Raw genomic sequence first — 23,964 nt, 5'->3', positions numbered from 1 at the left:
CATCTTTAGTCTCCTTAAATTGAAATTATCATACGTCAACACAAAACTAAACTAAAAAGTATATTTTCACTAATAGTAAATAAATAGTCATGGATCACACCTCATCATCAAGTATGACTAACACATCATATTCCAACAGTCATTACTTCAAACACACGGCCTCATCTTAAAAGAATAGAAGTCTTGATGTTCACAGCTATGTCAGAGGGGTTCAGCACTTTCAGCACTCTACCCCAAACCTGTGAAAGCGCCTGCAGCAGAAAGTAGAACCAAGAGGTGTGATTCTATACTTGTCCTTTGCTTTAGTCAGTAGAGAGAAATCCAGGAGCAAAGGAGCAATGCAGCAGCCTTCATGAGTAGGAGTGTGTGAATATCAATTAGACAAGAGGATCAGGAAACGTAGCTTAATAAAGACAAATAATGTGCCTCTGTGGACCTGCAGGAATAAGCTTGCTGACATAAAACACACACACATGCTGCTGATATTTATTCAGTGGCTCGATTTATACAAACATAGAGCAAAATAACAAAAGGGCAGGTTAAGATTGAAAATCCCTCCCCGGAGAACATTACCTCCCCTCCTCTCTCTCTCTCTCTCTCTCTCCAGTCAGTACTCTCTCACTCTATCATCAGGAACACTACAACAGCAAAGCCCGGGCTAAAAATAAACAGGTCTCAGGAGACAGGAGGTGCATACTGTATACATGCGTATAGCCAGGTCAAACCTCATGACATGGCTCAGACACGTTTATGACAGTCTCCCCTTGAGCTTTTGCCTCCATGTCACACACAACAACAGCACAAACATGGGAAAAAGCTACACCCAGTGCATGCTGGGAGGACAACCCCTCACTCCATGACGCGACGATAGGGAAAAGAAGGGCTGGAGGGTAAATAAATGACTAAATGAGCTGATGGCGTGATCTCACTGTGCTTTTGTATTCTCATTCTCCATCAACTGTGACTTATTCTTTATTTGACTTTTTTTTTCTGGTAAATCTGTATCAATATTTTTTCAATCTCTGTCCTTTGTGTCATCTGCAATTCAGTGCCAGTTTGGCCACTCTGATGGGCAGTAAAGGAGCATCTGTTTATCTGTCTGATTATGCCTTGTTTCCCATTCAGAGCTATTGTCTTTCTTCAGCTGTCAGGACATAAATTGGGTCAGAGGGTCAGGACCAGGAAGCAGAAAGGCCGGTCCCTTTGCTAATTCCATAACTGCTGTCGAGGCCAACATTTACAACTATGGGGCAAAAGCTGAAATGTAAATTGTATTGTGCTGAGAAGATCTCGGAGGGTAACTCATGAGGTAAACCATTAATATGCATGGACACTTTCCTATCTAATTAATTAAGTAGCTACAAACCTGCATTAATTGATTTCTTTGGCCACTTGAGGGCAATGTGACAAACTTACCATTGACAAGCATTGACAGCGTTATTATTGACATAAGTGTTAGCAGGCAGTTGCCTGTTTACACATCCAACAGACTTGAGTCAACATTAGCATTTATTTGTAGTTGTGTTTCTGTCCACCTAGTGAAGGTTAGTCTCCTTTTAGCATTGTTTTGGTTTCTTCCTAATCCTAATAATTTGCATCTTCAGCTGCTAAATGCTTCCAGCAGGTTTTTTGCTAGGCAGGTAGTGTATATAGTGTGTACAGTACATGTATCATAACTTTTTAGCTAAAAATAGTGCAATGTTTTGTCTGGAAATGATAGTTACGTGAGTGACGAAGACTGAACCAGTGCAGCGAAGTTCTGGTTCGTAAAACTAAATCTATAAGCTGAGAAAGGCCCTGTAAAGATGAGGAGAACAGCTGAGTTGGGTGATATTCTCTGTGGGTTCACTATGACATACATCTTTTGACTCATTGTCCATATAAAAATATTGATTAGTGCAGCTTTAAGGTCAGAACAAATCCAACAATTTTGGCTAAACAGTTAATTTTTTACCTATCACAGGATAATTGATGCATATTTTGACTGTTATATCAGTATCCTGATAAGTTATTTCCACCCTTTTACACTTATAACATGGCTGAATGAACAGACACCCAAATTACAGCTTGTACTTACATGCATGAAAAACAATCTATGCTCCTGCTACGGTGTGTTTTTGGGCGTGTATTTGTGTGCCTACTTTTGGTCTTGTGTGGAAAGTCATGAGCAGCTCAGGACGCCCTTGTCTAGCATTGCCCTACTTTATATCTGACAGCTTTATAGTACAACCACTATTCTGCTGACTCTGGTGGTCAATGAATCATTTCTCTCAACTGCATTTTACCAGACATTAAAATATGAGGTGTGTTTTCAGGGCGTGTATTAACAGTGTGCTACAAGCTCACCTCATTGCCATGCACCATGAGGTGGTGTGTGGTGATCAGGGCTTTGAAAACCACCACCCAGCTGGCATTTCCGGCCCTCTCCATCAGCGTGTCGGCCATCTGGGGGACGTTCACATTGGTCTCCTGGGTGGCCTGGATCAGGTCTGAGAGGCAGTGGGGATAGGAGGCACAGCAGGTCAGATATTAGCTGAGGAGACTCAGGGACAGAGTGTGCTGAAAGCCTTTTATTCAAGTAATGGCAACATAAACCACTGCAGGGATGGTGTGAGACAGATGGGTGAGAGATGACAAACACGAGTGTGATAGAGTAAATGTGGTGGTACAGGATCTGGGCTTTGCTGCATTTCACAGCCACATGCTCTTGCATCCTAATTTTCACTTTAATTCACTTCATGTATTCCCCTGTGCAGTGCTCCCTCAAATAACATCTGGAAATGTAAAAAGACTTGTGTTCAGTGTTAATCAACCTGTTTTAGTTTAGTAGTAACAAGGTGTTATTAGAAATTACTGTATTGGGAGGTGGTCTGAGTCAAAAAGACCATTTCTGTAATGTCTGACTGGGTCCAATTTTTTTCCAACTTTGTCCCAGTGTCTGTCCAAACATGTTAACTCTTCTTATTTTGTTAATTAAATGCTCATTTAGTGAGCAAACTTATCTGTCCGAGCAAGAGGGGCTGTTTTTTTATCAACAGAATTGCCCTGGAGGCTGCCATTTTCCACCTTAATGAAATGTTTTAGATTAAATGAGTGCTTCACATTGTGCCATCATTGCCTGGTGTGAGTCACACCAGCTGACGCTTTGTTCGCTTTCAACAGTCAATCATTAATACCAGCACAGGCAGAGAGAGAGAGAGAGAGAGAGTGGAATATTCCACAGCTAGACAGAAAAACCAAAAGGGAAGACTGCAATCTGCCCTACAGATCAGAATCAGACAGATAGACGGACAGAGTGCTAAAGGAACACACCATGGTTGAGGGATACTTGATGTAATACAGTCATTTGTCATCTGTAAATTATTGACTTTATAAATCTATGTTGATGATTCTTCGAAGATGAATGATCAGTGGATCTGGATAGAAAATTAATGTTGCTTAAGAGGGCTAAAGTGCATTCTTAAGCCCCCCGGCATGCTTATAATTCACTTTATGGACAAGAGACTTGCCAACAGCATGAACACTATAAGTAACAACATTTTATTTAAAGCTGCACCAATCAATGTTGTTACCAAGAGATCAAATGGACTCTGCCTAATGGCACTGCAGTCCTTTGTAACAACAACCCTACAGAGAATTATAATGCATTCCCCTCGGCTCTTTGCAGCTTTTTAGCACCTGTTCGCTCATTGTTTTGCTCTTACGGCCACAAATTTAATGCTTTGGTTCACTGCTCTCATTGGCATTATTTTCAACTGCAGCAGGCTCCTGCTTTCAGTGAAAACGCTCTGATGAACCCACTGCACACTACCTGTTCAGCACCAGATAAAAGGAGACAAAGTTAGCGACTAGCTGGTGAACACAGTGCTAAAGAGCCACATATTTCTCAAAGGAGTTGGTGGAGACCAAAAATAGGTAAAACAGAATGACAGTTGGTCTGTTGAATATCTGTGCTATGGTCCTTGTCTGCTGGATGTGTTTGTGGCCATATTTATTGATATATGATAGGTCATTTGATAATAATATGTCAGTTTTACAGTTATAACACTAATGTCCAGGCTATATTATGCAAATTACTAAAATTACTGAATAATGCCATGATGCTAAAGTGTTGCACTAAAGTGTACTATTCCTCTGCACCATGTGGATTATTTTGATGTCACTGTGATAAATAGCACTTAGTAATTTACTTATTAGGTACAAAAGCTAAGCATACCTCGCTACAATCAACTAAACTGCAGTTTGTTCCTTCCTCATCAGCATCTGTCAGACGAGCGTAAAGTCTATTTGAGGAATATCTATTCATGGGCCGGTAGGAGAGCTGTCAGTGTGACGCAATGAGACGAGATGTGTGTATGCAGAGTGTGTGCGTGATGGACGGAGAGGAGGTGAAAACATGACCGGCGTCATTTTAAAAGCCTTGATTCAGCAGAGCAGGGCAGAGGCAGAGCAACTACTACCGAGTCCTGTGATTCATTAATAGTGTCATATCCATGTCTGCGCAATGGCAGCAGAATGGGAGGCAGCTAAGAGGTGTCTATTGAATTTTCTTCCCCAGCTCAAAATAAACTAAATGCCAGGGCACCTCACACATGGAGAAATTCGTCATAACGACGTGCAGCAATTGGGGAGTTAGAAATTAGGCCAGACTCGTTGCTGCAGTTTATCCTGTCTATCTCCAGCTATCAATATCATAATAAAGCAGAAATGACCCAAAATACCTTAAAAAAGGGGGCTGTTTTTATAGTGTTGATGATTTTTAATGATGTAATCACGCTGAAGTTTGTTAGTTTAATCAGTCAAGAAATTACGCCTGGATTAAGGCTGTCAAAATATCAGATTTTCACATGATTATCATGTCCAAAAGAATTGATGATAACATTAATATCTTTAGAAAAAAGTCACATTCATGATTAACTTTTGTTGTGCGTTTGTCTCTTTTTCGGCAAATAAAAAACACTCAACTGTAACACTGGTAACCAGCGTTAAAGATGCACTCCTGCTACCTACTGAGCAGAAAGGCATGGTGGATTATTTACACTATATTGTTATTATTAACATGACATCAATATATAATCTTATGAAATCACAATTATTGTTAATGTTAGTGTATTGTTACACTCTTAGTCTGGACTATTTCTTGGCAAAGAGCAGTAACTTCCTGGAGGCAACAAGCAAAGACTGTCCGAGGCTGTAAAAACTCATTGGAGAATCAAATGTGTATTACTCCACGGCTGAATATAGTTCCCAAGAAATACATAATTCACTCCAGTCCCCTGCTGAAATGTTCCTGACTTTTGTGTTTTGCTGTTTTTAAAGATTTACATGGCAACAAATAAGCTTGGAGCAGAGTGCCAATGACAGGGTGGGAAAGTCAGAAAACCTATGTGGATATCATGTACTGACCAACAATTTTTTATTCAAAACCCATCGTGAATGATGCTGGGGCATTTTCTGTGACTAAATGACACATTTAGATTATTTATAATATTCTAGTTCCACGAATAAAGCAAGTCTGTTTTGGAAAAAATGAATAATTGTGCACAAAATTCAAGGTCACTTGTATTGACATTGTGCTTTAACGGTCATGATGTTACCATGTCTACCATGCTTTCATCATGCGGTAATGATTGCTGTGCATGTCCTCTTCAGTAGTAAGGAAGCAGCTCACATAAATACATATATGCATGCAAACACACACACACACACACACACACACACACACACACACACACACACACACACACACACACACACACACACACACAAAGAGAAGGATAATCCCTATAGGGCTGATGAGTCAGCAGCCAGCATCATCCTGCACTTATCATTCGTCGTTCTCTGTCTGTCTTTGTCTCTCTCTCTCTCTGTCTGTCAGTCTGCCTGTCTCACTCTCTGTTTCCTACAACAATTTAATCTACATAAAGAGATGACTACCTAATCAAACAGTGGTTTGTCTTTTCTTTGTCCGTTCAGCTTTGGCAGCCATTGCTGCTTACGATAAACACAGCATACAGGAGGATGTTATGAAGCTTGCTGATAAAAAACATTTCATGAACTTTTTTTTTGGATAAAGTCTAAGCAAATATTTAAACATGCAGCCGAATAGAACACTAATCCTGCAGAAAGAGAGACAGAGCAACATGCAGAGTCTCTGTCCTGATTGAGAATGTGAGCAAATCAGCAGGAACTCCTGACTCACCGTCCACCCTCCCCACCTTTGTTATCAATTATTCATACAGTATGTGCCAGCGTGAGTAAGAAAGAAAGAGAGAGTGCAAGGCAGCTCGATATGTGGCCTTTGTCAAGTACTTGTGCACACAGATAGTCACGACTAACAGTTACTTGCTTGGGTTCATATTTGAAATCCTGTACGCTGCAACATACAGACGGTCTTGTACTACATCCCTGAGAGACAAATACATAGTGATGTACACAACTCCAATCAGTACATGATTTATTAAAGCTTTGAGAACTTGAAGGATCCACAACTTGCACCCTTCCTGCCTGATTAATGCATCTTTCAGCCTCCACACAACCGGATTTCTGTTAGATGTCTCCAAGCTCAAGCTGTGACAATCCTGACAGTATAACCACCGGTGCTTTCTTTTTACTTGTTCAAGTGTTTTTCCAGAGCCACAGGAGATATTATAACACTGTTTTCACATGCTGAGCAAGGCTCTCTGTGAAGAGTGGGCTAACCTTGGTGTGTAAAATAGTGTTCCTAATCAAAGAACATTAAAATGCTTGTTTGTGTTTTCATATAAATAAAATAAGCAAATGGGTATATGCTATGTTGGCCCTCTTTCCCTCTCTACAGTAACTCAACCGGTCACAGCAGATGGTCACCCACCAATGAGCTGGTTTGGCTCCAGGTTCCTGTCTGTTAAAGGAAGTTTTTCCCTTGCCGATGCCACCATGTGCATGTTCATGGTGGGCATTGCTGAGTCCCTGTAAATAGTTTGGTCTAGATCTGCTCTACATGGAAAGAGTCATGAAATGACTTCTTACTTGTAGTGATGATCCCACAGAGAATTTACATGTAACTGCAGTTTTCCTGAGCTATACCAAGTGTTTTTGCATCTTTCAGCTTGTTTTTTTTTGTGTGCTTTTTTTGTTTTTACAACCACTTATTTGTATCAGTTTTGCCGTACTCATCAGCATCTGCACCAGCTGTTTTCAGCACTGCAGACTCGCTGTCCAGTGTCAAACAGAGCAGGAGCATTTAGCATTTAACTGTTGAGCATTCCCCAGAAGTTGGTGGAGACCAAAACAAAGTATAAAGGGTCAAATGAATTCAAATACAGAGCAATCAGAACTTCAGTGCGAAAAGTAGTCCACACAAATCTGCTGGATGAGGGCACAAAGAGCCTAACCATGATAAAAGCCTGATGGGAATGTTAAATCAGCGGGGGCTGCCATGGAGAAGTGGTGGTATTGAACCAGTGAGAGTAATTGCACACTCCTCCAGCTGAGTCTTTCCAGCTGTAAGAGCAGTTAGCCGTCAGCTGGTGATTACTGCAAGAGTCTACACTACTCTACAGAATCACAGGTACTCAACAGCACTAGTGTAGACTGGATTACAGCTCCTCCTGGCCACTATGCTGCAGTTCACTCTACATGGAGCCTCACAAAGATGTATGGATGTAATCTTATAAAATGTATCCTGGTTCAAAAATGTTGTAGCAGTCAAAGTCTCCTACTGTTGTCCTAGTATGCAATTTCAGTCCCTCAGTGACAGCATCCAGAACATGTCCTCCATTTAAAGCCTGAAGGATATTTAACTGTTACACAAGGTTATTTGTGACACGAAGATCACAAGAACCTCTATTCTACACATTTATTACACTATTATACACGTACACAAATACACACGTGTGCACACGTATCCTCCCCTGTTCTAAATTTACAACCAGAGCACCTGAGCCATCATTGTGCAGTGTAGCGAGCAAAGAGAGGACAGCCAGCGGTCTGACATGTTCACATCCTCCACAGTGTGTTTGTGGTCGTGCAGCGAGAGGGAGGAAGGGCGAGAGACACAGACACCTGTTATGTAAGGCACTCGTAAACATGTAGCGCACATCTACGGGGACACACAAACAGATATTCACACCCAATGCTTCAGAATGCAACCACATATGAGTCAGCACTCTGTTTGACGAGGGGAAAATGTATGCGCAATATGCAGCTTCATCTGTTATGCATGAAATGTCCGGTACAATTTTCACAAACTGAAATTGTACCATGATGTAAGTGGACCCCGGGGAGAGGCACTGTTTCAAAAATGAATCAATCCCTCATGCTTGTTATAGCTCATTCTTCCACAGCAGAATGCTACAGATGCCTATAAAATCTATGAAAAGATTTGCATTCAAGTGGCATATGTATTCATAACATAAATAATAATAATAAACGTGGCTACGTGGGTTTATTCTCTATTTCCATCTCTGGAGAGGAGTTGTACATCAGCAGATGTCACTGAGCATGTTCAGGAGTATGCTTTCTGCTTGTTGTTGAGCTGTTAGGAATTAAACACAGTTACTGTATATGCCACTCGGTGCAACAGTATGGCTATTCTATAAGAACCTTTAGATTATGTCTAGTGGAGAGACCGTCGAGCATGAGCAGTGTCAGACTGCAGCTATACAGACAGATCTTCTTAGTAAGATAGATTAATCTTTTCAGGGGATTAATACTGCTAATAATATTCATAATAATATGAAATAATGTCAGGCCTATGCTTTAACAAGACCTCATACTTTCCTCTAGCATGGCTAAAAACACATAAATGAGCAACACTATTGCACATGGGTCATGTTGTTTAATCAATGTGGGCAATCCCACATGCACCATCACCAGCTACATAAGCTGAAAACAGTCCACGACAAATTTGATTTGAAAAACTACAGCACCCAGTTGTTTTAGGAAATGCTGCAGGCTCAGTAACATATATCTGTGATCTGCTTTTAAAGATTGTGCCTTCAGAAGAACCAATGAGCTTGGGGCTGAGTGCCACAGACAAAGTAGAGGGAAGGAGGAAAGTACTGATCGACTAATGCATCGTCAGTTTTGGTCTTTTTATGGGATCTTTTGACAATAACCGATAAAGGTGTGGCTTTAGCAGGTGACCCAGAGAGCTTGTATTGATTGAGATCTTCGACTCTCACCCTTAGGACTCATGTGCTCTCTTGACCCACACCATGTCAGATAACTGTCACATAATACCCACATCAGGATGCCCTGTAACGTCTGCCACATCCAACACACAATTGACTGGACTCCAATTTCAAATAGCAGCCTTTAAGATATCAATAACTGTAAGCGATATCAAAGCTCCTGTGTGTGAGTACAACCGAAGGCAGACCGCCAAGCATGCATGCATCACAGGAGATGCTTAGGCATTTACGCAAGCCTGCACGACACGACACGACACACAACATCCTCCTTCAATTTTTTTTACAGATGGATTTTTACAAATGTACCAATAAGCACCAGAGGGGACGTGCCAAGGTGGTTTCCTAGGCAACAGGCTCTCACATTTGCAGTGGCATCAAGGATGCTGTGAAATTCCTTTGAAATCATCTTCATAGGTGCAAACTCCCACGGCAGAAAGCTGATCGAGGGTCATCTAGTCAAACCAGGTGCAGGTGAGTCATATCCGGCTTAACACTGCTAAAAGTTTCAACACTGAATTCATACAAAGACTTAGTAATACCTTCCATATACCCAATATACCCTAGCATTTTAGATGTTCTACACTGCAAACATACTCATATTCCATATAGATCAGTGCTGTTGAGGCAGTAACTCATAAACATGAGGACTGTACTCGGTAAGCACTTTATCCATGCATAGAGCCATGCTGCACGAGAGATGCCTTGTTGAGCTACACATGAACGCTCCATGAAAGCACAGTGTTTATTTATAGTTCCTCTCACCCTCAAGCAACATACAGGGGGAGGGAGAAAAAAAACCCCAGAATGCACTCTGTCTCAGCATAGCATAGCACCAATGTGGTGTGGCAGCCAAACAAAGAGGAAGCCATTGGGCTCCAGACACTGTGGAGACTTGAAGTGACATCTGAGAAAAAAGCTGGCATCCAACACAATGCTGATGCTACTGCTGGTGTACACCGATAGCAGAGCTGTTTTTATATAGATGCTTCGGCTCTCAGTCACATTTCTCACAGCGATTGGTGGAGTTGCAGTTTGATTCCTGCAGCTGTAGAATATGTGATCCAAATGTCTCAAACATAGTGGCATGGTTAGGAAAATGGTTAGCTGTGACCATTGTACATCAGGCTTGGGCATTAGTAGCTAGTATTAGTAGCTTGGTGAGAGCCCCGAAACGCTGTTTCAAAGCCTGCTCTGTGGTGAAGAGGATTATGAGCAATTCACAATGATTTGTTAGTGGATAAAGGGTGTTAGCATCCTGTTAGACTGTTAAGATGGCCGCTTATGCATCAAACAACTTCCTTTGCAAAAGATTTTGGGGGATTTCTTGGCCGAATATGGCAGAAATGGAATATATTACATTGATTAAGATTTCATTAGTGTATAATCACCTGAAATAAAAATTGTGATGTTTTTGTTACCCTACAATGAGGCCTTTTTACCTACAGAGGGAGCTGGTCCTATTCCAGTCCCCCATATTGAACTGACATGTAATAGCCTAAGATGTACAAACTAAACACTGGTTTTGAGGCCTTTTGCCTTCTTTATGAGTTTCACAACCATTGTGGTTTCTCCAACATGCTTGGAAGGGCTCTGTGAGACGAGTGGTATTCAGCTGGTTGCTTTATAGCTATATGGCACTAAATCCTGCACACTGGACCTTTCAAACACAAAATAAATAAAATGAAATATAAACACTCTCCCTCTACAGGTTGATTTACTGTGATGTTCTATAATTCAGCGACTGAATAGCAAGACTTTTGCTCACTGGCCTGCAGGTAAACCTTGCCTCTGCACTCATCTTTCAACAAAGCATCCAAACAGATATTCAATAAAACTGTTTTCCCAGTGAACAAATAAGCTTTAGCCAGCTGCGTTGACCAATCAGTCTTTCTCTAATTACTCTCCTCCCCCATGCCCACAGCTCCAATGTCTGATGAATACTGATGTTTTCAGACAAACAACAACAGCATATCCAAATTACAGCCAATACATCTTCTTCCTCAGTATCAACAGTCTAACATCTCTTCTTGCGTCTGTCCACTTTGTCCTCCCTAGCTCCCCTTCGTCCCTTATAAGCTGTGTGTCTATCGTGAGGCTTTGTATCTTCACTGTTTGAATATAAAAGCCTGTGTTTCATGTATTATATCCACCCTGTATTTTGAACCAAATAATGCAGCTAAGACCATTTTTTTCCTGAATTCTGGGGCTCCTTTTTCTGACTGAGAAAAATCTGTATATTTGTGCTACAGTGGGTCTGTGCAAGGCTGAAGAAGCACAGGAACAGAGGGTGGGAGGTGTGAAAGTAACAATGAAATAAATCGGGGAAAGAATTAGTTAACACAGAACTACTAAAATTACCTAGGCCCTACTAATGAATATACTGCAGATTTTCAGTGCTAAACTTGGCCATATGTTTCTGAGAATTGTATTGGTGCACAGAAAAGGTCACGTCCACTCTATTTACCTCAACCCTATTAAAAGGCAAATTAGAGCTGTCCGTTTGCTTAACATCCAAATCTGATTTGGGCCAGCTCTGCCCAACAGAAATCAACAAAACATCTAAACTAAGCTCTGCAGCATGTAAGATCTGATGGTGTTATTGGAATAAACTCCAGAGAACCTACTGGAAAGGACAAAATCTATCCAAAGAATTTCCTAAAGCAGCGCTGCCGGGTGCACACTGTGCTGCACGTCAACAAGTGGGAGTCTGCAGCAATTTCTCTCCTTGACGACAGACACCACTGACTACCACTATCACATTATCACTGTGGGGAGTGTCTGTAGCTCAGGTTTGTTAGAGCACCTGCAGGCTTCTTGGACTTGTTGGATGCAGAACAATAAAGCTGCATAAAAACCGACATGACCAGCTACATGTTTGCTAAATACGTCCCCAAAACATCGATTGTCCAATCGTAGATCAGCAGCAGAGCAAGTTTGTCTTCGGGTTACTGAGTTTGATAGAAAGAGATTGGAGAGTGAATTCATCCTCTCTGATATAAAATCCAAACATTACCATCTAACTAGCTCTCTACCTACAGTAGTAACTGTGTGTTACTTTAAAGCCAAGAAGTACGTCGATAACTAACTACATTAGTTTGTGGGGTTAAGAGGTTACGTGTTCTATTTACAACTAACACGTCCACTGTGTAGTGTTTCCACACTGTGAGTGTGCCATGCTAATAGAGTTTAAAGGGTAACGTTAGCAGCTCTGTCAACCTCTTACAGGCTCGCAACTGATCCAGCTCATGTTACCCTCGAGGGTTATCCTTTCTCTTTCGTAATGTACATGTGAAAATATGAAAAAATAAGAACATGCATATGAGGTAAGACACAGTCCAATGCTGTATATATCATTAACTGTTGAGGATGATGCAGCTTTACCCACAGTCTTTTAGCACCAAGTCAGTAGCCATCACATGCAGTATATCTGAGTTTAGTTAGTCAAGTCACTTTGGTCTAGCTGCCCAAAGTGGGGTCCATGGGCCAGAAATGGCCCTCCAAGAGAATTAATTTGGTCTGCCAGAGATTTCTAGTGAAGTTTTTTAATCGCTGTTTAATTTAATTGCTGTTATGTTGTTAAAAATGTTGCTAAATATGTAAGTTCCCTTATAATAAACTATTTGTCTTAATCCGAGCATGTCAGAAAATTAAGGGGAACTTGTAATCCCAGTACCATTTTGCATCTTAATAATAAAATCTAACAGGATTACACAATTTGCATTTTACAGTTCTCCCAAATTCACTTTCTGTGAGTGAACGATGTTAACAAATAAATTCGACAGTGCACAGGCAATATGTAGTGACATTTGTGGTCTTGAACAGTCTTGAAATAAAATCTAGACTCATCTGTCTGAGGCTCAGATGACACCAAGTAATGGAAAAGGTTTGGGCACTCCTGGTCCAAGATGCTGATCTTTTCTTCTCACAGAGGCTGTTGCATAGCTTTAAAAACTTTTCCAAACTTTGTAAAACTATCTACCCCACAGGGTATTTGATGATTCAGTCGGTGGGGGCAAAGTTTTGTGACAAAGTTAAGTCCTGAGGCAAAACACAGCAGTCAGACAGAGTAATAAAACAGGAGGAAACCCAAGCCAGCCTGCATTATTGATATGCTGCCTGGGTATGGACGTGGCCCTTTGCTGTCTGAGCTGCTGGAAAGTCTGCCGATGCTTACCTGCATACAAAGGACTGTTTACCTGATTCTTTACCTCTGTTCTCATAAAGCGAGTTTCCACATGCACATTCTGCCAATACAAGTACTCTGTACTGTGATATTTATGTTTTACCCTCAGACTAGGAGGCTCAAGGGCATTATGACCTCAAAGGATATCAGAAAAAGGACTGAGAGTCAGAGGAAGAGGTGGGAGGCATTACGAAAGGAGAAGAAAATCAATCTGAAATGGCTGCTCAGATTTAAAGTAGATAATGGTGTGATAGCTGTAGCTGCATGGGGGATCCTGGTCCCAGCTCATTAATCTGTTGGTATGACAGTCAACCTCCCACACTGTGCTTGACATTAGAGAGGCATTCTGGGGCTTGTAAGGATACCCACTGTGATATCAGCACTGCAGTACATACTGGGCACTCTTAGCAATCTCTTTTAACATTCCTGTGCTCACTGCAGCTCGCCATTAGATGAGCACAGCACAGAATCATTATCTAGTAGTAAGGAAGCAAGAGAAACAGTGGGAGTAGTGGTGAAAAGATAGAGTGGGAGAAGGAGGACCAATTAGAGGAACAGAAAGGCTGGGAGATGTTTGCCAACATCTCTCCTCTCAGACATACAAGCATCCTTGATACAGATTCATACTGCACTACATGCATTGTCCCGATTTTGTGATTTTATTTCACATAATAGCAAAACCTGAGTGCTCCGGCAGACACAGTTTCTCATTGATGTCGTAATTCAGACTTGTAGCTCTAAATGTAGTAAATGTAAGTGTTTTAACCAAAGAGCTGAGGAGACACTGGTGTCTGTTAAACAGTAGAATCTAGTCACATTGGAAGTGAAGCCGCATTAAAAAATAACTAGCAGCAGTTTCAGTGATATTCACACTGACAGCATTGGGTCAGCAAGTGGAGGTGCTTAAAAAAATGTTATTTTTCTTTTACTGACATTTTTCAGGTGTCACCACCCCTCTGCTGCTAGACTGTGAAAACTGTATTTTAACTTTAATATTTTGATATGTTCATCCTAGGAGCAAAGACAAGGCTGTCTAAATCCTGCTGAAGCTTTTCTGACACTGTATTTCCAGACTGAAAGCATATGGATACGTCAACGTCAACCTTCAGCTACTGCTGCCAGGAGACATTAAATCCTATGTGCACGTCTCATTGGTTAATACCTGAGGCAAAAAAGATAATCTCAAAGCAAATTGATGATAAAAGATATGCTAAGAATTTCAAGACTGCTGTAGTGCTATGGGGTGCAGCGGCTCACGCAGAAAATAACAGCAACATTTTGTCACATTTAGCTTCAAACAATGTTTAAAAAATTGTTTTTTTGCACATTTACAACAATATTTGTCAATTTAGAGATATTTTAAATATTTAAATCCAAATGTTGAACGTTACACCTAAATGTTAAATCTAAATCTAAATCTAAATGTTAAATCTAAATGTTTCGGGTGAAACTAAATATTTGACTAATATGCAAATTCAAATGCCGGTAACCGGAAGTACCAAAATCAAAGCTTGAGGAAGTCAGAGTGTGTTTATAGTGGCAAATAACGAATATTTATCCGGGGAAATGGACCTCAAGGCCCACACGTGACCTTGTGTAATCTAAGGATAGAAAATTCCATAACAACGGCCTGCTAACTTATGCTATTATTGCATGCTGAAATAACACTTGTTATAGTATAACAGTAATTTGCTATTCATTTCATTTCCAGACACGATTTGTGTGTCAGGTAACGTTAACAAAGATTGAGCTCACTCTGTCGTTTGCTAGATATGAGGCTGTTGTGATTTTAGCTAGGAGAGTTGTCTTGTCCGCTCTTCAGTGTCAGTTTAAAGCTAGCAGCTAACATTAGTAGTTGTGTTGTTGTTTGCACTTTATCATGGTACTTTTGATGGTATTGGTTTACTCCAGAACCTTACCCTACCTTTAACAGACTGAGCTTTAGACGTGCTGGTCAGCGCCGGTCCTGGCCACATTTGCGTCCTGGACGAACATTTTCTCGTGCGCCCTCACGACCGCCTGTGCGCCCCCATCAGTCTGTCCGCCGCCCCCCTCTGCCATGTCAACACCCCGCTCCCGGGGCGCCCGCTCCGCTAACTTAATGAGCGGTATCGAAAATTCGCGAGGTTTTTTTCTTTTTTGGGCGCTTGTGCGCCCCCCGCGGAGAATGCGCCCTGGGCGGCCGCCCACATTGCCCATAGCTAAGACCGGCCCTGGTGCTGGTAGACATATTTTTTACCTGTGGATGTAGCCAGGCTAGCTGTTTCCAGTCTTTATGCTAAGCTAGGTTGGCTCCAACTTCTTAACTTAGGATACAGACATGAGTGTGGTATCAATCTTCTCATCTAACTCTCAGCAAGAAGACTAACAAGTCCAAAAAACTATACCTTTAAACACTATTAAAAATGTGTGACTATGATGCAGAGCCATATAATTGTTAAGTACACTTTCCTTTTAATGGATTTTCTTTCCCAATTTCAATGTAATTAAGGTTCAACCTGCGCGGGTGTGTGCTGACGTGTACACTAACACACATGAGACTTTACCAACCATCATGAGAGCCCCCACCCCTCATCCTGTCCTCCCCTACCCCTACTACAGCGAGACAGTCTGCCTCTGAATTGTGGTAACACATTGACGGTGACTCATGTTGTGGTAACAGCACCTTAGCAGCCAAAGGGAACTCAGCACGCTGTTTATGTTTCTCACAGCTCACCCTCTTGCCCTCTCCCCAAACACACACACACAAACACACAAACACACAGCAGGTCATGTATCCTGCATTTGCTCGGAGCAGGGCATAATCGCATTACTGTGTTAAAAAACCTGTTAATTGGAGTGACTAGATTTAGAGCGGCAGTTGAGCTGGTGATAATTATTGCAGCAAACATAATGAGAAACAAGGTCATTATGATAAACACTGTCTGGGTCTATACGCTGTGTGGATGTAAAGAGTAAAGAGAAGCGATGGTGCGAGAGGGAAAATTATGGCATACATTCTCCAAAACATAACCTTCAAGCCATAAACCTGCCCTAACTCTCTTTACAGCGCGAGTATTAAGAGGTTAGGTTAGTAACGTCTTAATACGTAAGTGAGTAGCAGTAGATCAAGATGGAGACTATTAGGAGCAGCAGGAGTGGTGGGGCCTGTCTTTGGAAACAGAGCCATCTTCATTTGGCAGACATTCAAACCCTGTTACACTAGTTCTCTAGCTGTCTCCCTCTGGGCTGCTGATACCCTGCATGTCCTCTGATCCATGCTCAGGGTCCTTGGATTCACACTGAGAAGCAACTCAATTGTTAATCCGACCAATCAGAAAAATGCTGCTTTCAAATGTTATTTGTAAGCCCACGCGTGTCGCACATTCAGTTGCTTTGTGCTGGAAGTAATGACGAAATGGGTCCTTTGACGGAAGTAATCATTTGGCAGCTGCTGCTTTAGCATGAAAATCAAGCACGGACCTTCTGTCCTGCAGCAGCAGCAGAAGGAAGAGGAAAAAGTGTGTACCAGGCATTAAATTGACAATTTAATTCATGCATTTGCCAGATGTTATGTAATCCAGTCCAACCAATCCTCATAGACAGAATCAGTGCGGTATCGAAAAACACAACCCTGATGGAGTGTGTAGTAGGTAAGCAGGTTAAGTAGGCTAGTGTAAATGATGGTTGCATCACTAAATCATGTGAATAGGAGTCAGCGAACATGGCCTGTGTGTGTCTTTCCTCACTCCATCTTGAACCCCTGAGTCGTGAGCCTGCCAGCCTGCCAGATGGTCACACTACTGCAGCAAAACAAGTCAAAAGCTCCAGTTAGAAAAAGGGAAGTGTTTTTCTGGAATAACCCATATTTAAAAAGGGGGGCATGTCATTCTTTCAAACCAGAGCATCATTTGTCACAAAAAATGATGTGCAAATACTGCTGAAAATACTACTGCATTTTAAACTTGCATGGTTTGAAGCAACATTGTGTAACTTTTTTTTTTACCATAAAATAACAGTTTTAAATCATTTTAATGCTACATTGACGCGTAATCAGGTGAACAGTGTCCGTGATTCTCACTGTGTGCCTGTACGCATGTTTCTGCAAGTCACACCATCAACTATTTCACTTATTTTCATAAAACTGAATCATATTTTATGGAGCAAATGTCTTTTGGTTTTCCCTCTGATGTCCTCCAGCTGCTCCACATCAATTCTCTGTTTCATGATGGACAGTAAAGTAGACTGCTGCCACTGTGGCTGTTGCTAGCCAATGTTAGCTGTGAGCTCAGAGCACAGGGGGTATTGTTAGTGTTTGTACCAGAGCTGTTTTGGACCACTAAAAAGAGGAGGTTTTAGGCCCAGGACACAGGGTAATGCTCATGGGGAGCAGAGCCAGTGTTGTGCCAGAACAGGAGCTGGGAGGGCAACCCAGGCTAAGCAGCCTGGGGGCATAACGTCAGAGGGGAAAGGCCGAAGACGGGACGTTGCCGGATGAGACTAAGAATAGAAAAGGAGAAAGTGACCAAGCAAGGAGACACTAAATACTAAAAAATACCATATTCTATGCAATGTTGCTTTAAATTAAATTTAAAAAATTGCTTCATAGCACTACTAAAACTCGTTTTCTTTCATTCGTAGCACAAATGCTTTTACTTGATGGAGCAAAACGGGAAGTGGGTACTGTTGTTACTACACAGATTAAGCTTTCAGACTGCCAATCTTGTGAGCAGTGGTCTTCTTTGTTCACAGTAATTATCCTAATGCCTTAAAAACTTCAGCCTATTCAGGCAGCTGACTCACAGCTGCACCTCCTCCTCCTCCTCTGCACCACCCTGCTCCTCTCCAAAAAAAGACCCAATTGGATCATCACTCAGTCCTTTTATTTCTGGGATGTTGCCAACAGCATGTGGCTTACATACACACTGTATTTATGTGTACACATGCAGCCAGTGTGACACACTCAGGCCATGTGGGGTGTCAGGCAATTTGTGCTGCTGCCTGAGTTTAGAGGACTTCTGATCTGCATCGTGGTTTTCTGTCACCCCTTTTAAAATAAATGGGACTTCAAAGCACACATATCTACTATTGTGCTATTACTGGGATTACTTTTTTTCTTTAAGCCTTTCTTGTCCACAGAGTCAGCACTTTGTGGGCTGAAGACAAACCGTTTGGTCACAGTCCACTAGCTTGAACCTTAAGGAAACATCCTCTAACTGCTTTACAGTCACTTTTAGGGTATAAAACCTGACTAAGAGTTTAAAGAACATTTGTTCCCACCTGCATCAAGTATTACCTCTTTGAGGTGTTATTAAGGCTGGGGCTGGACGACCTAACTCTGTCTGAAAGTTCTCTGATTTGTGTTTTTCTCAGTCTGGAGCTTTGGGGTCAGAGCGTGAGGAGCTTATGCTCTGCTCTCTGGGTGCCCCTAGAAGTGGATCAACAACAACAACAGCAACACATCAAATACATTGGGCTGTCGGTGGAACAATCCATCAGAGATTATTTTTAGACCACGGACACATATCTGTGGAGACCTTCTTTGATTTAAGACTAAGATAACCAAAGAAATGAATCCTCTAATTGTAATGTTTGGAAATGTTGGCGCCACACAACGGTTGTAAAGCCGATCATATCACCTACTACGATGTTTAATGGACGTCTCAACCGATCCGTGGAGCTCACTTGGAGAGTGACAAAAAAGAAAGATAAGATGTATCTTCAGGATCTTAATCGATCTGCTACTGTCACATTTCATCCTGAACGTAAGGAGCAGCTCTCAGAAAACACAGAATAAAATGAGAATAAAATGTTTAAGAGGACAATCAATAATATCTTTCCAGCATCTTAACATAATTAAAATATGTAAATTACTTCAATGATGAGTCAAAATGTCCAGAAGACACTGATTCATTTTCCATGTGGACTAATCTTTTGCAGGGTTGCAGGGAGCTGGAGTAAATCTCAGTTGACACTGGGCGAGAGGAGCCAAAGATACTAAATCCATGTGACTGTATGGTTGATATACGTGAAAACAGCAGAAATGACCCATATTCATGACAGACCACATCAGCATGAAGGGACGATCTTTGAAGTGGAATAAGAGGCTGAGTATAAGGGTGACTTAAGATGTCAGTGGATTGGTCAAATTAAGGAAAATACTGCAGCTGTATCGATATGGATAATGAAAAACAAGAAATTTCAAAATAAAGCACTAATGCAGTTAATAGTTAATAGGTCTTTTGTTGCAGATGATAGACGTCAAGTATCCGTGGAACATTCTGACATTGTTCTAAGGCAACAGGTTTCACTGATGATGTAGGTTTAGATGAATTGAACATTTTTGCTTCTGTTCACAGAAAAAAAAAAGAACTGGAAGTTTTTCAGTCGCCCCGAGCGACACATAAGGTAAATGTCAGCTGTGGATGAAACTCGATATAAAAGTCAGACAATATCCCTGAAGCAGCTCCTCCAATGAGATGTTAATTCACCTTTCTCATATTTCTGCAAGCCCTATACTTATGACGCAGTTCATTAAACTAACCTCACAGGCTTGTACTCTGCTTGTACTGAAGGATTCTCCAATTTTGGCTTAGCTAAACTGAGATCTTGTGAGTTTTGGCACAAAAACTAAAATATGTAAAAAAAAAAAATGCTATTCTTTATTGTACTATACTGTGGTGCATAGTGTAGTAATTCGGTTTAAAAGATAATAAAGAGGTCAAATCAGTAGTTTTACTTTAGTTTTAAAGCTGAACAGCTGCCACTGTGGCCACAAGTGACAACGCCACATTAGTATGATGCTGAATTTGCCTTAATTTCCCAAGATTATCTTGAGGAAGTTCCTTTAAAGACATCTTCATGTATTTTTGACATGCTTAAATGTAACAATAACTGTACAATGAGAAGAGATTAATACAGTGCAATATAATACCAATAATAATACCAATACCAACTCTGTGAGGTAAAATTACTTTTTGTGTCAGTGGAGTCTGGTGGTGTTTGAACAGATATGACAGTTTCTGATTAAACAGAAAGATCTCTGTAGGGATCCTTTCATGATGTTGTCAGACACTTAGAACAAGCTGAACCTGACATGAACAAAGTGTAGGATGTACTTATATACTTAATATACCAATCACTTAAAAATGCTTTGATCAGCCCAATACTGATCTTCAAGATTGGATCATGACATCCCAATGAGTGAGCAAGAGTGTGTATTTCCACTCATGAATTTAATATTTCATGTTTCTTTCTGGTAAACAGGTAACTGCAACTGTAAGTGTATGCTGGTAAGTGCAACACAGAGTGTGAAAGGTGTCCATTATATTACTAAGCAACAAGTAAAAGATCAATACATTGTTAACATGACTCAGTCTTGCAGTGGATGCATCATTACTAATAAGAATAAGAAGTAAAAATGATTTTTTCCTTTCTTTGTGGGTGCTTTGTGGACGGCAGAGCTTCCTCTGCACTCCCCACACCAACAAAGTGCTGATACAAAGTTTGGCAAGTGGGCGAACTTTCCACTTTGTTGTGCCGTGATTTAACTCACTGCATCATTCAGTCTGATTTTTTTTGGTCTGGACACGTACAGACGGGCGGATTGGTTTCTCCCATTGCGTTTGAGTTTGCCAACTTAAACTCGTTGCTATTTCTTTATATTTAAAACTGAAGAAGTGATGAAGGTATGACATTAAGATGGCTCTCATATCATGGTGTTATTTCTGGTGGAACTGAGTCACATGTGCAGTAACCGCTAACACAAAATCTGTCGAATATAATTATCTAGCTATGGAGGCCTCCAAACTTAGGTTAGGTTCAAGTTTCTCCACCTTCATTTCTTCTTCTCTGGTCTCTCTGTGGTATTTATTTGTTTACCTGTTTTACTGTATATGAGTTTATGCTCTGTGTTGAATATTTTACTCCACGTGGATGTTCAATTAAACAGAGATCATGCCAAGAAGATCTGTGTGACAGCACCGGCGGTTACACTTGGTTGACGGCTACTCATTAGCCTCCTGTGGCCTGATTTTCAGATTGATTTCCACATGTCCTTGAGGGACATACAGTATATCCTACACGGTATAAATCAATATGAAATGAAGTGATAAGTGGAGTCTTATTGAGTGTACTGGCTCTATGTAACATGACTAAAATATACAGGGACATGCACAAAAGAGAACTAGAACACGTGGACTGCAGATAGATGTGATGAGACGCTGCATCCAGGCCTCTCGTGCCGTTCATCTTCCTAAACATCACTTCCCTTCCGTCCACTGTCATAATTTGCGTGTTTGTGCATCAATCTTTCACATCCGAGTCAACTTTATGTATGGATGTTCACAGTGTAACGACACAGCATCAATCAGTATATAAATGTTCTCTGGTGCTGCACGCTGCATATCTAGAGTTTCCATTAAGGCCTTTGCAAAATACTTTACGGGCCTTCTTCATATTTATATAAATTGAATTGGTACGTAAACTCCATCTTTTTCCTGCCTCGTTTGTACTAAACAACATGCCAACAAATCAACACCAAGAGAGAAAATAATCAGTGATATACTGTAAGCTGGCAGTGACACACACCTTTTTTACGCTAGCAAAAGGGAGTGTGTGTGTGTGTGTGTGTGTGTGTTTAGTAGTTACAACCCCACTGTCACCTTCTCAATTATACATTCACCAGCACTGGAGCATCATGGGGGGAGACAACCTCCAGTCACTTAGGTTTAAGACTTTGTGGCTTCCCTCTGGTTGTACAGATGCCCGTCTGCCCGGCACCATGGGGGGAAGAAGCCCTGCTGTAATTAGGTAATAGGTTTGGTTGGTTCAGTTAAAGTCTAAATTAAAGTAGTAGATGCCTCAAGCATGATGTGTGTGTGCGAGTGTGTGTGTGCGTATACATGTGAGGACACAGTGTGACTTCCTCCAGCAAGAACATTAACACACACTGGAGGAATGGATTGGAGAGGGGGGGGGGGCAACCATCATGGCTTTGGTGCTGTGGCCTAGTTGTGCATGAGGAGGGTGGATGGAGGGTTGAAAGGACACACTGAGCATCACAGATAGATAGATAGATAGATAGATAGATAGATAGATAGATAGATAGATAGATAGATAGATAGATAGATAGATTACTCACATTCCATGTGCTTTTTCTTTGGAGGTGTCTGTTCATGTGTGGTGGCTTTACACACAGCTCGGGACACCTCGGATCCCGTCAGGCTGTACTGCGCCGCGGCGATGCGGTCCGTCAGCGTCTGACCCGACATCTTCTCTCTCTGTGTGTGTGTGTGTGGAGCTCTACCTCGACTATCAAGCGTCCAATATGGTCCTTAACCCCCGACCACACACATACACACACACACGCACACGCACGCACCGAAATGAACCAGTAAATCCCAGCTGACTGTGAAAGCAGCACAGAAACACACCAGCAGGAAAAGAAAGAGGAGACAGTTTCTATCAAATTTCTGCACGCGTTTCTGGAGCAATCATGAGCTGACTTTCTCTCCTGAAGAGCAGGATCCGATCGAAATGAGAGTCTGGAAGATGAATGAGATGCTCCAGCTTTTCTTTTAGAGGATTTTCCTTTTTATTTTTCAGCAGCCAGCATCTCTTGACGAAACGTATCCTCTCCGGATGATGCTCGTCGCTGCCTCCCCCCCTCCCTGTCTTCCTTCCTCCAGCCTCCTGGATAATCCTCACCCCTACAACCAGCAGCAGCAGCAGCAGTCCCTGTGTATCAGCGGGGCGTGCAGGGGAACATCAGGCCGTCATCATCATCAGCATCAGCATCATCCCCCACTAACCATCCAGTGCACCACTCCTCTTCTCTCTGCTGCGGCCCACCGTCAGCCTGCAAGCCCCGGCGATGCGCGCTTCAACCCGGGTGGATGGACGGATGGCGGCGTTCTCAGCAGATTTTACATCCTCTTCTTTACTTAATTATTAATTTATTGTTATTTGTCACCACGCCCCGCCCCCCCCCCTCCTCCGAGTCAGGTGACGCTACCAACCCTTGCTGCTGACGCCTCCTTTATCGCGAGAACTGGGAGGAGACGAGAGGTTATAGATGGGTGAAGACACGAAGGGTTAATGACGCTACTCCACAGCCGTGCTATGAAGGTCATATGAAGCGTGCAGCCTCAGCTACAACCAACCAGAGAGGGCGGATCTCTGTCCATGGTGCTGATCTGCTCTCCTTTACAATGCAGAGGGGAAACTCATCTGCACAAAAACATCCTTACCACAGAGTAAAAACACCCCATGACAAGTCACAATCAAAATGTTCAATAGTATTATTCACAAAATGTAACATCCTGCAGAAAAATGTCCCGTGAGTGATATCTGTTGCCATTTTATTATTAGGCACAACTAGCAGATAATAGGACAGATCAGTGCAATAAATTCTACCTCCAAGGTTAAAACCAGAGAGGTGCTGATTCAACTGTCTGATTATTTTGGAGGCTGCAGCTTGTGTCCCTGTTAAACAGTTTTTCATTATACTGAGAGGCGTTCCTGTTATTTAGCCTGCCCTCGCTGATGGATATGGGAGGACAAAATAATCAATAGGAGGCCAATAGGTTCAACAACACAAAAACACAAGCTGCAGTCACACCCTCA

General features: G+C 41.8%; 1 protein-coding gene across 5 annotated transcripts in view; it reads right to left on the bottom strand.

Annotated features, from left to right (window-relative positions):
- snap91a (synaptosome associated protein 91a) overlaps positions 1–23,311 on the bottom strand; it is a 48,070-nt gene extending 24,759 nt beyond the window's left edge. For 4 of the 5 annotated variants that reach the window (XM_019269193.2, XM_019269198.2, XM_019269196.2 and 1 more), the window contains exons 1-2: positions 22,481–23,310; positions 2,347–2,489 (exon numbers count right to left, since the gene is read on the bottom strand). In XM_019269193.2, the coding sequence (XP_019124738.1) occupies positions 2,347–2,489; positions 22,481–22,610 (273 nt within the window). In that variant the 5' untranslated portion in view covers positions 22,611–23,310. Of the gene's footprint in view, positions 1–2,346; positions 2,490–22,480 lie in introns of all 5 variants that reach the window. The other variant, XM_019269195.2, reaches the window with a different exon arrangement.
- Positions 23,312–23,964: the final 653 nt, after the last annotated feature.

Source organism: Larimichthys crocea, chromosome XIII, assembly GCF_000972845.2.
Source record: "Larimichthys crocea isolate SSNF chromosome XIII, L_crocea_2.0, whole genome shotgun sequence".
Classification (NCBI taxonomy): Eukaryota; Metazoa; Chordata; class Actinopteri; family Sciaenidae; genus Larimichthys; species Larimichthys crocea.
The sequence above is the reverse complement of the archived record's forward strand: the minus strand, read 5'-3'. Positions and strand labels throughout refer to the sequence as shown.